The sequence below is a fragment of the Saccostrea cucullata genome, unplaced genomic scaffold (genome assembly GCF_032062105.1).
Source record: "Saccostrea cucullata isolate Sc308-1 unplaced genomic scaffold, CSIRO_AGI_Scuc_v1 ctg546, whole genome shotgun sequence".
NCBI classification, from domain to species: domain Eukaryota; kingdom Metazoa; phylum Mollusca; class Bivalvia; order Ostreida; family Ostreidae; genus Saccostrea; species Saccostrea cuccullata.
In genome coordinates, this window is record NW_026919759.1 from 123,774 (window position 1) to 139,045 (window position 15,272).

The 15,272-nt window shown below is 35.4% G+C and overlaps 3 protein-coding genes across 4 annotated transcripts; 1 reads left to right on the forward strand and 2 right to left on the reverse strand.

Moving 5' to 3' along the window:
• On the reverse strand, positions 1-2,043 carry LOC134237539 (uncharacterized). Its single transcript, XM_062719630.1, has one exon. The coding sequence runs from the start codon at positions 2,041-2,043 to the stop codon at positions 1-3; it is 2,043 nt and encodes a 680-aa protein (XP_062575614.1).
• Positions 2,044-9,717: 7,674 nt separating this feature from the next.
• On the forward strand, positions 9,718-10,665 carry LOC134237579 (uncharacterized). Its single transcript, XM_062719683.1, has one exon. It carries the CDS (start codon positions 9,718-9,720, stop codon positions 10,663-10,665), a length of 948 nt encoding a protein of 315 aa, XP_062575667.1.
• A 1,269-nt stretch (positions 10,666-11,934) lies between these two features.
• On the reverse strand, positions 11,935-14,464 carry LOC134237650 (uncharacterized). Of its 2 annotated transcripts, XR_009985858.1 has the most exons (3): positions 14,200-14,464; positions 12,091-12,368; positions 11,935-12,060 (listed from the first exon to the last, which is right to left on the reverse strand). XR_009985858.1 is itself a non-coding variant. In XM_062719790.1 (2 exons), exons 1-2 carry the CDS (start codon positions 14,423-14,425, stop codon positions 12,142-12,144), a joined length of 453 nt encoding a protein of 150 aa, XP_062575774.1. In that variant the 5' UTR covers positions 14,426-14,464; the 3' UTR covers positions 11,935-12,141. The 2 variants fall into 2 exon arrangements, 1 of the variants encoding a protein (XP_062575774.1); XM_062719790.1 differs by having other exon boundaries at positions 11,935-12,368.
• Positions 14,465-15,272: the final 808 nt, after the last annotated feature.

A 15,272-nucleotide genomic window follows, 5' to 3' on the forward strand; every position in this document is an offset into this window, starting at 1 on the left:
TTATGTTCCTCGACTGACCAGCAACGGGTGGGACTTGTTTTTGATTACGAAGCCCAGTATTCTCGTCAGTGTAGCAATCTGTATTTTATTGAATTCATATCGGAGTGACCTTTGGTAAGAGCACAGAGCAGCCTCGAGATTCGAAGGCCCCGAAATCTGCTGACAAATCCCAAGGATCTGCCATGATATGTCTTTAAGATGTACGGGTACGTACTTCCCCTCATCATAATTCACTAAGGTATATAAGGCATCTAAAGCTGTCTGTGCTCGTGCCGAGTCAACATGTCTACTGCATAGAAAATCCAACATGTGCATGAGGACATGTGGTGGAACCATTAGTCCATCCCTCTGTCCCCCGATGGTACACTGTAGTTCTAACATTAATTCGTTGACGTACGGTATGTCTGCAAGAAGCATAATGTTATGGACCACAGCCTTTCTCATCTTCGTAGACCAGGACTGTCCTCCGAGCGCCGCTATATAACTCTCCACGTCCACATGTATCCAATGCATCACATGCGGCTGTGACAGCCTGGCCTTTGTCATCTCAATTACGGATATGGCTTTCTTGTATCTGAATGTCTTGTAGTAATACATGGCAATGTATAACATGTCAGAAATCAACCCAAACTTGGCTGTAGCTTTCAACATGTTACAAGACATTTTGTCAGCAGCGTACATCCATTTATTGTCTCTAGTACCTGTGTACTCTGTATGCAACATGAATGCAATTAAGTGAAGTGTAGCTGCTAACATTTTTTGTAACATGACAATTTCATACGGTGAAGCTGGTGAAATTATCAATTGTTCGATTTTTCGAAGATATTTCAAACTTTTTTGAAATTCGGCATTGCGCAGATCAAAAGTGGTCAAATTACTGAATAAATCAATATCAAACTCGATTTCAGACGTCAGGTAACGCTCATCTATACAAACGGAACGCCTAGGATTGCACAGAACTTGTACGATATGTGATCGTATGGACGGACTCCGTAATAGGGATGCCATACCTGTCGTGTATAATGAATGCAACCATAAAAATAATCTATTTTGTGCCTCCCCGTATATCTTCACTAAAAACATGTTGTTTTGAGGAATGAAAAAGTTAGGACAGACCCCCTCGTACACACACTTCAGGATGACTTTAAAACAGATCCAGAAACACTCCAAAAGATTATGTGTACTCCAGCATGGAATGGTGTTTTCTTGAATTACCCAAAACACAACTGTTTTCATGTGATAGGAACAAAGTAGTTTGGTATTGTCTTCTGCCGCTCCGTTATCCTCTGACCGACAAATTATGACCTCCTTCAAGAACAATTTTAACAATCCGTAAGTCAAGAACTGGCAGTGATTCATCGAGTACACAAGTTTCTGTTCTGCCAGAGAAAAAGAAATTCTCCATTCTTTACTTTGATAATGTCCTAGTGGATGTCCAACTGGTACCAAGTGGCATCCTCTCTGAACGATATCTACCACAACATGAGCTGGAGGCCACACGTGACATCTTTCTATCCATAACGAGGCAGCTGGAGGCCAAAAATCAGAGGCAAGACAGTAAGCATTATCAAAATCTACTCCAACTACATTCCCGCTTCCACAGGGCCCGCTGAAGGTAGAAATTTGGAATTTGGAACACATAACCTTCTTGTAGGCTGAACTAGAAATATAAGCTCTTCTTTTCATTATGAAACAGGCCAAGAAAATATCTCTGTTCCAAGGTGGTGTCAGGATTTGAAGCAGAGCAAATCCTGGCGGACTTATAGAACATTCACCGAATATCATGGTTTTTCCATTTACATTTTGAAATTGGCGCCGGTCCCAGATCACCTGATGATCAATAGGCCAAAACATCCTGTCTACATCTGATCCTGTCAATCTGAACCCTTCTCGTCGACTTCCACTCATCATGTACCTCTGGTTATTATTGGGTTTCCCTTGTCTTTTCACTGTCTCATCAATGTCCACCACATCTCTCCTCATGGCGACTTGTTGTGGGGTTCCTATTTTAGAACACAGTCCCACAAACACAGATTCCGACATGTGCTGGATGCCTTCATATCTGAGAGAAAAAGTAAAATGAATTTTGAGAATAAAAATTAAAAGGTTGCAACATGAGCGAGGAGTATGATATTGAAAATTGCTATGTCATATTTATATTCTTTGGTTGTATTTTCTCCAAACACCAAAACTTTACCTATTTTTAGCCTATACTGCGAGGTGTCTGTGGAAAGTGGGGGGGGGGGGGGGGCTAAACCAACGAAACAAGGGTCAATGTCTATAAAAAGTATATATTTGGGGAAAAAGTCTATATTCTAAGCCCCCCCCCCCCCCGCGACATTATGTATTCCCATATACTAACAACCAACGAAACACATTTGATTGTTTTAATTTGTATCTGTATAAATAATCATTTAAAGTATGAATAAATTCTAGGTACATTATTGACAAACAAGTTGATGAAACTAGAATATCAGCAGTCTCGTTTAAAGTCCTCATTTCGTAAATTCCATGGTCGATCATACAATGAGCTTGACAGCCAATACAATTAATCTTTATATGTGAAATGCTGACTGACTTTTTTCATGCTAATTGTTAGTCCATTTTTTACGCTGAATTGACGACGCATTTTTCCGTTATCCAAGGTGGGTGTGACCGGTCAGCAGGGGATGCTCACACCTCCATGGCATCTGATCCCACCCTGTAGTTTTGGAGGTTCATGTTTGCTCTGCTCCATTTTGTATTCTTTGATACTTGAATACTGTTCGTTATCTCCATAGATTTAATAATTGCATGAGTGATGTGTATATGCTTTGTTCGTTTCATTGATGGAACAGCCACTAATCAAGTACAGCTGGTATGCCGTGTGTTGCTCATAAACTGATTAATAACAATGTTTTTTTTAAGAAATAAAGTTAAAAAATATTCATTCAGTGGATGTAAACATAATTGTATAAACTATAGTTCAATGCTTCGAATTTTAACACGGTCAGATTTTTTTTTAATATTGGGACTCCGATTTGACTGTATGTTGCTTTACCTCTCCTAAAACCTAAAAGTTATTATCAATATTCAGATCTCCGACAAAAGAAAGAGTCAAACGAAAACACGTGTTTTAATAAATCTGCGTTGACGTTCTTCCTCATTCTACATCACAAAGATTTTTCTGTTTTAGTAAAAGTGCCATAAGCACCATTTTCTCATAGGCACAATCTTTGAGTAAAAGTAACACTATAACTAGAGTAACACTGTGATTAAATCTATGTAACTTTAATACATAGTCGCTCCTATCGTTTATCACCATCACATAAACTTGACGTTCTAAACCCTTTTCTTCACTGCAATTTAAGATGTAGTAAAATAATTATATAAAACGGATCATATTTAATACCAACTGCTAGTCTTTTGATTTATACAAAGTCTGAACACGGCTTAATCAATATACCGGTATCTTCTCAATACATACGGACATTTGGCGCGTGCGAGCTGTCGACAGGGACTCTTTCCTCATACGCACCTGATCCCACCTCTGGGTATTCCATGGACACTTGTTTCATGCGTACTAGTAAATTAATATTGTTTGGCGGTTAAGGGTTATATGCTACGATATACCAGACAAAAGTCCCCAGATACATCTCACCAGTAGAAGAGTTCACTATAATCAGCTGATAATTATAGGTTCAAAACAGATTTAAAAAATAAGTGAAAAATTAAATTTACATGCCGAATGGTATACACATACATTGTATACTTATAGGTTCATAGGAACTCGTTTACTCTTTCCGCATATTTTACACCCAAAAATTACAAACTTGCCATTGCGTGACAAAAAAAAAAAAAAAACACCAACATTTTACTCACAAATGAAGACATTCGCTAAGTTATATATATTAGCATACTTACACGGCTGGTGGAAAGGAAGCCATTTTTTTTATTCAAAGAAAAATTCTCAAAGCTAATATTGGCTCTGGGGAATTTATTTGGTAATTTAAACGTCACACTTTCAGTTTGTATTTTCTAATGGAACTTTAAAAAATGAGTTAATGGTCTATTGGTCTTTCAATACATCAGTCGATCCTAACCATAGCGTACACAGTTTCCTTAAGATTCATTGCAAACTAGACAACAGTTTTCCATATGTTTCTTTCATTTTCTCATGAATCGCCACGGTTTTATCAACCAGACGATTGATATTCTTTTTCATTATTGAAGAAACAAGAACATTGAACAGAGTCTCGTTTCAAAACATTACGTGTATTCCGTATTTTATATAGATTGGCCTTAAATCTGATGGATAAAATCTAAAAACAATTGCAGAAATAAGAATTGCGCCCCGTTATTAGCAGACCTATTTTTGTATTCAAATGAAGCAGAATTTGTGCAAAACCTTATGCCTGAAAAGAAGAAAACACTTGCTGTAGCCTTCAACTCGACTTTTAGATATTATATCGACGACGCATTGTCAATTAACAATTGTGATTTCCATTCCAATGTCGATACGATATATCCTGGAGAGCTTGGGATAAAAGATATCACAGAGTCTGATACATCTGTTTCATACTTGGATATTTTACTTGAAAAAGACGTTAATGGTAATCTAACAACCACGCCCAAGATGAACGTGATGACTTTGACTTTTCTATCGTTAACTTCCTTTACTTATGCAGTAATATAATTTCGTCACCTGCATACGAAGTGTATATATCTCAGTTGATTCGATACGCAAGAGCATTCTCTACGCATGAACAATTTTTAAAACGAGGTAAATTTTTGACAAACAAGTTGTTAAACAAGGATATAAGCAGTTTCTATGGTCGATACAATGACCTTGTCAGCAAATACAATTTATCATGGAGTCAAATGCATTGACAACGGATTTTTCCGTTATTTCCCGATCATGACAAGGAGCACACGGCGGGGGTGACCAGTCAGTAGGGGATGCTCACTACGCCATGGCACCTGATTCCACCTCTGATGTTTCGAAGGTCTGCGTTTGGTCTCCTCCTATTTGTATTGTTTTACGGACTTTTGATCTTGAACATTGTTCGTTATCTCCATATGTTTCCTTCATGAGATTGAATGTCGAAATATTTAAATGTCGAGTTGAAGGCCACAGCAAATGTTTTCTTCTTCTCGGATTTTTTTGAAATTCTGTCTTATATGAATGCAAAAAGTTCTGCTAATAACAGGGCAAAATTGGTACCCATGGGAAGTCCAATAGATTGTTGGTACATAATGATTGAATAACTATAAAGCTGTTGCCATTCAGAATTACTACTATCATCCTTTTTCGAGTTTAATTCCTGTTCACGGAGTTTCCACAATTGAACTCACTAGTGAACTAATAAAAATTTTAAAAAGTATTTTTATCACTTCACCATCGGTCACGGATTAAAGAACACATTTTGTTTAACATGAATGGTGTTTTGTACTTTTTAAAAGACTTAAGAGAACTATAACGAAAAATGTTTTGTTCGTTTTCTGTTTTGCGACAATGTGTGGCATTTCTGCAATAATCTACCGGTATCTTTTATGTATGTGCATATAGATCTCACTATAATTATCGTTCTTTTAGCACAGAAAAGGGTATTTTAAGAGCACATATTTTAAGCGCGGATCAAAGAACATTTGCAATTGACGGAAAGTTTTCAAAAAGAACAGAAAAACCGAAACATGAAGTTGGATGTCAGCCGAAAATTTGTTCATCCATAAATGAAATAGAGAGGTAATTTTTTTTTTCATCCAGCCCATAGGGTATTAATTCGTTTATATACCATGAAATTTCAAATGGAACAGGGGTCCGGGCTTAAAGAATTCACCTGTTAAGGAGGCTGGGGAGTCAACAAATTAATCACAAAGTAACCACCAGATTAAACTTATTTTTTTAGATATGGTATCTTATGCTGTCAACATTCATTTGACAAAGAAAAATTTCATAAATTCTAGTTTTAAATTTTGATCATTTTTGTATATCTTTATATGGAGCTCTTCTTTTAAAGGAGATCATAAAAGTCTGAAAATGGCTGCCACCCCCAGCCTCGTTAAATCAGTTCGTGATTGTACTCCTGAGAGAAGCGAGTCTTAGGTATGGCACGCCAAATGCACAAAAATGAGCAAAACATAGTTACACAGTCGATAAACTAGGTTTAACGGTTGTAAACTATAGTTTACGGACTGTAAACTATAGTTAACAACGTTAATCTATATTTTACATCCGTAAACCATAGTTAACGCGATAATCTATATTTCACAACCTAAACTATACTTAACACTGAAAACAATCATTTGCGATTGCAAAACATAGATTATCTGATAAATACAGTTTCACGATTTGTAAACTATAGTTTACAAACCGTTAACTATAGTTCACGATCTGATAAATATAGTTTCATACTTAGGGTCAAAGATTTAACAAATTAATACACCATATAGGCCTACATGGTTTACACAACAAATTAAATCCTTAAATCAATTCAAAATCTTAAATCAAATCTTAAATCAAATCAGTAAATCATTAAATCCTTTTTTCTCTATTCACTTCTTAAAAGATCTTTTAAGTTTCTTATTATTTCGTCGACTGTATAAAATGGAGACCTTCTATAAAAGATAATGTTCTCTGCGACTTGAAGTTTAATTTCTGCTTATACAGAACAGGTATATATAGGTATGTTTAAAAAACGAAAATGTTGAAACTAAGATTTACGATGTATATATATTTAATCTTTGTTCCCGAGGGACTTTGAAGCACTGTTATTTTTTAAGTGGATATAATTTAGTTTCATATTTACAGATAAAAAAGTAATAAATTGATATAACGTTGATCTGACAGATCACAAATCTGGATAAGAAGATGGATGCTCATCCAAGGTATGTATACGTATGTCACACTGATTGCCTTTGCTGATTGGCTTTTTACACTACTAAATAAAATAAGATGTAATAAGTAAAGCACCAGTAAAGTCAGCAAATCGTCACTGCCCAAATTTAATCCTTATTATACTACCGGTTGTAGAAGACTTGTGTCGTTAAAAGTTATCACATCGAAAATTCAGTTTAATGACCTTGTCTATAGTCTATAATTCTATCCATACAAATTGTTGGGCCATTATTATAAATATAATTTCTGCGATTTTTCCCGTTATTTCCCGATCATGACAAGGAGCACACGCAGGGTGTGTCTGGTCTGCATGGGATGCTCACTCCTCCGTTCGCACCTAGATCCCACCTCTGATGTTTCGGAGGTTCGTGTTTGCTCTGTACCTATTTTGTATTGTGTTATGAACTTTGAGCTTGAACACTATTCGATATCACCATAAATTTCATTGTTTATGTAGTTGCGCACCAACGTGCAAAAATATTGATTTTATTATACATGAAGCTGCGCTTATCTTTTATTTGACAATTTACTGCATGAGGTAAGGATCCTTCTAGTAAAATATACAAGGAGAAAAATCTACTGCATCTCTTCTTTACAACTCTTTTAAAATTTGTTTTGAAGCTCTAAAATGTGGGGAAATTAAGACTCGAACTTGAAAGAAAATGTTAATTGATCCCCTCTGTCTCTTTCTGTCATAAATGATCAGAAGATCAATCGACGACGTGTTGTCTATTAACAATGGTTAAAATTGAATTTTGTAACAGCCTATTATAATATATGGTATATATATACTAAAACGGAAAAGAAACGCAACACCATACTTTAATAGGCGGAAATAATTAGGTAAAGTAAATAATTTTGTATCTTCAAATTATGGATATCTTCAATTTGGCAAACATCGGTAATATAACGGCTTAACGATTTTCAGACCATAACCGGAAGTCAAGTTTGAGTCTGCTTAACAGAAATCAAAAATTGCATGTTTAACAAAATATTTGGCAATATTATGGAGTTTTAAGGGTTTGCACTGTTCATCTCAAGTAATACAGCAATATTTCAAAAAATAAAATCTCCTTTCGTTTCCAGTTACGATGCTAAGGCTTTTTGAAAATGTCTTATGTACGCATTTCCATTGCTCCAGCTGGAAAATCTCAACGTAAAGGTGATGGAGAGTTGATATTGCAAAAATACACTACATTACACCTCAACGGGCTCTTACTTATCATATGCATAAATAATAGTCCTTGGAACGGAAGTCCAAGGGTTACTACAATGCGCTAAGTTAGAGAAAATTCGACCTTATCATCTGAAAAACAGGCATTTAAAAATGGCAAAGAATAATCCTTCGCTCAGATCTCGATATTGATTAACCTACTGTATCGTAGAAATTAAGCTGCAATTGTTGTTTAGGGCAGTCTTGCACGTTGTGATTGAATGGCTGGGAGGGGAGTGTTTAATTAACAGTCATATGTTACTTAGTAAAGTTAAAAGATATACATTTTTTATCAAATCTCTGATGTTCTGAAAAGTGAGTTTAGCCTTACTGTATTCTTTTTTGAAAATCAAAAGATAAAAAATTCAAACATTTGTATATTAATGCTGTTGCGTTTCTTTTGCGTTTCAGTATATGATCTAACCAGGTTTTTTTGCATTTATTTCACTCTCATTTTTTTGGAAAATTGTTGTACTTTGCTGTAAGAAATATTTTTAGACTTTTGGTATACGAAAAATGTGAAATTTGAGGAAGTTATTTAGCCAAGAACTCGTCACTCCCACCCCTCATCCAGCATTACAGTAATGCTGACCATTCCTGGTAGTCAGAATAAACTTATTTGATCTCATATTAAATTCACTTCTTTTTCAGGGTGAGAAATGCAGCCATAAAGCATCCAATATGTCTTTCAATGGAATATCCAATATGTTGACAATAATATGTCTGACAATGGGGCCAAATATATTTGACAATGGAGTCATGAAGCAGCCGATTTTTGACAATGGAGCCATGAAGCATCAAATATGTCTGACAATGGAGCCATGAAGCATCCAATATGTCTGACAATGGAGCCATGAAGCATCCAATATGTCTGACAATAGAGCTATGAACAGTGGAGCTATGAAGCATCCAGTATGTTTGACAATGGAGCCATAAAGCATCCAATATGTCTCATCTGACACCCCAGTGTAAAATACGTCAGTGCTCTCGCTGTCATGAATGTGTCTCGTACTTCTGTAATACATGTACACAATATATCTGTATCAGATGTAAGAAAATACATGTTCTTGATATAGATACATGTGATCATGATATTATTATTTATCGTGAAAGGTATGCATCGAAGGTTAAATTTGAGGGTTGTCCCATCCACCCAAACAATCACTTTTCTAGATGGTGCCACACGTGTAACATTCCCTCATGCTACACCTGTGTCGAAATACATAAAGACCATGCAATCTCTAATATTAATCAAGAATATCTATCAATCCGAGAAAAGTGTAAAGGAATTGTAGCTAGAATTCGTGGTCAAAGGATTCCTAACAATATTGCCATAAAGAAAGAAATTGAGCTGGAAAAAGAGACGTTGCCAAAGGGAGTGACCATCTTTGGTCAAGGGCTAAACGAATCGGGAAGGAAAATGAAAGGCCATACTGAAAACATCGCGGCATCTAATACTTTTGGGAATATCAGAAAAAGATTGTTGTCTTTATTTTGGAAACAGAAGGTAAAATTGATTCGGCAAAATAATCTTTTACAGAAAATGGAAAACATCTATGAAGTTTCAGCGAACAATCCAGTTGAATACTTACAATTCGTAAAACACTTGCTAAAAGACAGATTTAGAATGACTGATCATGAAGACCTATTCAAAGTATCTTTAACATCTGAAGAAGAAACCGTGACAAAAAATGAGATATACCGGAAGCTAAGAACCATAGAAACAAATACCTCAAAGGAAAGAAAACCCCAAAACAAAATCATGTTAGAGCCCATGTCAACTCCATACATTAAGAAATCTCACAGCATCCCGCTTGTAAGTCGCAGTGTTCACATTTCTTGTAATCCAGTAGATGACAGTTTCTGGGTGAGTGACCACGAACATGTCTGTAGGTCAGACAAAGGTCACTCACTGGAAATCGGGAAACATGGATACGGGGAACACACGGTGACTTCCCAAGGAAAACTAATCTACATAGATCGTGATTATAATATAATTAAAGACTGCACCGAGAGAATTGTATTGATTGCAACAAAAGAAGGATGGAAGCCTAAGTGTATCTACTGTTCCCCTTTAACTGAAGACTTACTAGTGGGAATGGCGACAATAAATCTCGCAGCGGCTAAAGTTGTGCGATACCTAAGTACTGGAGAGGAACAACAGTCTATCCAGTATGATGACAGACGACAACCTTTGTACACCTACCCTGCTTATGTAACGGAAAATCGTAACGGTGACATCATTGTTTCCGATAATTATGTGGTGAAGGTGACTGACTGTAAAGGGGGAGTTAGATTTACCTACAGAGGGCCCCCAGATAAAGGACTCGCCCCACGGGGGGTCTGTACTGACCCACTGTTAAATATACTTATATGTGATTGTAGATCCCATGGTGTTCACATGCTTGACAAGGATGGACATCTCCTGTCTGTTCTGTTACAATATGCAGAGAACTCTGCCGGTCCGTGGGGTGTGAGTTATAATGAAACTGATCACGTGATATTAGTGAAAGGTGATGCAAACAATATAGTGGCGGTACATAGATATCTTAATCGAGCAAGATATTTACTTTGAAACAGAAAAAGTGCATATATATATTTTCTTGAGAAGAAAAACTATAAGGGGGAAATATTTCTGTCACTGAATATGTCATCCATCGGGGAGATGAGACTCTCACTGTAAGATTCCCAGAGGAAAGATATCATCTGGAAATAATACAGTTGAAATAAATATACCTACATGAAATAAACAAATAACGAATAATTTTTTTCAAAAGAAATAAGTAAAATACAAACAAACTTTCTTAGCAGTCACTGGTCATTTGCAAAATTCTTTTAAAAAAAAAACATTCTGATTGTACACACAACTACTCTAAAGTTGACGTCAAATAGAAGCTTGAGTTTCTGATTGACAATTATATCTTTGTTGTTTTTGGGGACCAGGTCTTCCAACAATGTATTGGAATTCCCATGGGTACCTATTGTGCCCGATTATTAGCAGACCTATTTTTGTATTTACATGAAGCAGAATTTGTGCAAAATCTTAAGCGTGAAAAGAAGAGAACACTTGCTGTGGCCTTGAACTCGACCTTTAGATATATCGATGACGTATTAATATTTAACATTGGTAAGTTCTATTATGTCGATACAATATATTCCGGTGAGCTTGAGATAAAAGATACCACAGACTGACACATTTGTTTTTTATTTGGATATTTTACTTGAAAAAGACGTTGATGGTAATCAAACAACCAAGCTCTATGATACAAGTGATGACTTTAACTTTTCTTTCGTTAACTTCCCTTACGTATGCAGCAATATACCTTCCTCACCTGCGTACGGAGATTATATATATTGTTTGATTCGATAAGCAAGACAGGCTCTGCGTATGAACAATTTCTAAAACGAGGTAAATTATTGTTAAACAAGTTGATTAAACAAGAATATCAGCAGTCTCGTTTAAAGCCATCATTTCGCAAGGGTTTATATATGACCTTGTCAGCAAATACAATTTATCATTGAGTCAAATGCTGACTGACGTTTTTCATATATATATATATTGCTGGTCCATTATTTATACATTTAATTTTTAGTTATTTCCCGATCATGACAAGGAGCACACGGCGGGCAAGACCGGTCGTCAGGGGATGCTCATTCCTCCATGGCACCTAATCCCACCTCTGATTTTTCGGAGGTCCGTCTTTGCACTGCTCCTATTTTGTATCTTTTTTTTTTTAACTTTTGATCTTGAATACTGTATGTGATTTTCATATGTTTCATTGAAAAATGTCTACCTTGTCATCGGGGACTATTTTTTATTTTTAAGAATAACAAAAACAGAAAAAAACAACCACAGTATTGTAATTGAAAAAAATCCTGACAATTCTTAGAAAACCGGTAAAGGCAATAAATTCATGCCTTTGCATACAATGAATGATGCACTAACTATAACTATTAAATCCATTTAGTTCTAATGTCTTTGACACGTAGTTACATATACTAAATGTTCTTGACACGTCGTTGTTTATCAATGTCCTTGACCCATCGTTGTTTACTCTTCCTCTGGGTTTTCTTCCTCCTCCGTCTCCTCAGAGTCAGAAGAACTCAGCATCTCTTCTTCCACGACTTCCGCCGGACTCGGAAAGTCCACGTATTCTTTTTCGCTGTTGAGATTGGCCTCGTCCTTTAGGTCTCGGATTTTTTTCAGTTCATCTGAGAGCACCTGCTCCTCCACCTCGTTCTCTCTTACCTCCTCCTGTCCTACGTCATCGGTGTAACCTGTCAAATAAATTAAATATCTACATTTAGTATTTCAAACAATTCCGACGTCATCGGTGTAACCTATCAAGTAAATTATAGAATTTTAAAAAGTTTCGAGGTCATCGGTGTAACCTGTCAAATAAATTAGATATCAACATTTAGTATTTTAAAAAATTCCGACGCCATCGGTGTAACCTGTCAAATAAATTAAATATGTACATTTAGTATTTAAGGATTTCCATCCCTAATGGGACCAAATTTCCTACCCTTAAATGTCCGTCAAATACATAATACTATGATGTTATATTAAAATATTTTATATTGGAAAAGGATTGACCGCGAGAAAGTTTTAAAAATTTCATTATTTAAGCAGTAGTTAATGAACAGAGATTGCATTGAAGTCTATGGGGAAAATCGTTTTTTCAAAATAAAAATTCAAATACTTTGAATATCAATAAATCCTGCGGTGGAAAGATGAATCGAAACATTAAAAATAGAATGACACTTGAAAACAATTTTTTTACCGGCTACAATTTTTTAAATTGATTTTTTTATATTAATTATAAAAAAGGGGAGATAACTCTTACCAAAATTCAAGGTCATAAATTAGGACACATCCCACTACACATACTAATAATAATAAATGGGAAGTATGTCTAAATAAACTGAGTATTCAATGCCTACGTATCTGTTATGTTCCTATTAGGGATTGAATACCTTAAAAAAATCCGACGTCATTTTGTGTAGAAAACATGGTCGACGTCATCATGTTATCAATCAGATAAATAATATATCTGCAGTAAGCGCAGAAAACAAATTGGACGAAATCATCAACCTAGTCTCAGTTAAATTAACATATAGATCTACATTCAGTAATAGAAAAGAAATGCCCTAAGGTAATTGGTTTAATGTCAGTAATTTTCATTCCTAAATTCAGTTAAAAAAAAATGACGTAACCCTAAGTCATTCGAGCTACCTTTCATATTAATTTCCACGTTTAAATTCAGTAAGAAAATTTTTTACAAAACCCGATGCCGCACATCAATCTGTAAATGATCAGCTTTGAATAATAGTAGACAGATATTTTACCCCTTAAGAAAATTTAACTTATTATTTGATGTAAAACTGAAATTACGCCTTAAAATGAGCTTTTATTCTAAAGCGCATGAAGTTATCTTTGGCCAATTATAGTCAGGAAATAGAATAACTCCCCGGTTAGACGCAATAAGTCTCTTGACCTACTTTAGGTCTTGAGTCTCGATGAAACGATAATTATGCTACTTGCAATCGAGTTTATTTTAAAGAACGTATGAATTCTTGTAAACTTCGACGATTGTTTGGAAATACTTAAAGTTCAAACAACATACGGAATTATATAATACATTTCAGATTTTGTGTTCGAACACTCGATCTGCAAAATGTCACATTTAATACTGTATTCCTTTTCAAAAGTTAATTAAATTTTAATAAAAACAGTTTCTTTTCACATAAGATCAATATTTTTTCTGACTTCCTGTTTAATTCGTTCGAATACTAGTGATTTACCTGATTGGCTATTATGATTTTTTTAACTTGTTAAAATTGTCCTGTCTCCATAGAGATTTTACTTTTCTAGTGTACATTCGTCTTGTTCCTATATTTTACCTGTCTAACTTATCTGAATGTGTCTGATCCCAGTCTGACGTACTATAGTATCTTTTTTCTGTTTATTTATTTTTTTTTTTTTGGTCTAAGATCGATTTATTTTATAATGGTCATACAATTGTTTTGCTCGTATTGCCTCTAGATTTTCTGACTTCTTAACTTAATCTACCTGGTTTTATTCCATTTTACCTGTTTCACCTCTTACCTGGGTCTTTCTTATCCTCCACGATCTCTTCCAAGTGTTTGAGGAGGAAGGCCTGTTTCTCCAGGACATCTCCAATGTTGTACATCTCCTCCTGTAAAGTCTTAATTTTCTTTTCGTGGGCCTCCATGGTAGTGAGTAAAACATCCACCGCCTCCTCCAGCTCGGAGACGGGGACGGGACTAGCCCAGGCCAGGGGGACCAGTAAGCAAATCCAAAAAAACATCATCTCTCTTGCAAGTCTACTTCTTAAATGATATTTGTTTTTATAACTTTGACTGAAAAGTGCTTAAGACTTGCACTTGACAAATCTTATAATGAGTGATAGCCGCGCTGGTAGAGGGGTCATTTCTCAGTAGACGTTCGTTAAGTCTTGTGTAAGTGAAACTGGATCTCCATATTAGGTTACAAATAGTGTAAATTCTGACTGTGGATTTTAATGTCTAATTTCAACACATTGATAATTACAAGACATGAAGATGTAGGGATCTGTACTTGTAATTAAGCAAAGACAGATTTTTTTTTGTTCTCGGCAAGTCAGTATCTATAATAACAATAATTGGTTCTATAACAGGAAGGCAATCTTTGACAGACATGAAGTGTCTAATAACGGTACTTTTAATGTTGAAGAACCTAAGCACTTGTTCATCCTGGGTTAAATAATGAAGGAAAATGGCACCTGACCACTGCTTGACAAGAAACATTGGCGAATACAAGATTTTGTGTCGGGTGACACGAAACACTATATCTGTGAATGACAATTTCGGTGTACCTGAAATTAAGTTAAAAAAAACAGCGAGAAAATAGTTCACCGGTACAAAAAAAACCAGGTAGTTTTTCATGTATTGAACAGTTGATATGTATATTAAATGACTATTTAATGAAAATAAAGATGACCTGAATCGTGCAGCTAAATAAATTTCAGGTTTGACGTTGAAAACCAGGAAAAATGCATTGGTAGTTGAGTCTTTCTGAGGAGGCTGATTGATTGATTTTTACTTTCCTCGCAGATGTTTAGAATAAATAATTTCTCCTAAAGTAAGAATTTGTTGTAAGTCTATTTATTTATTTTTATA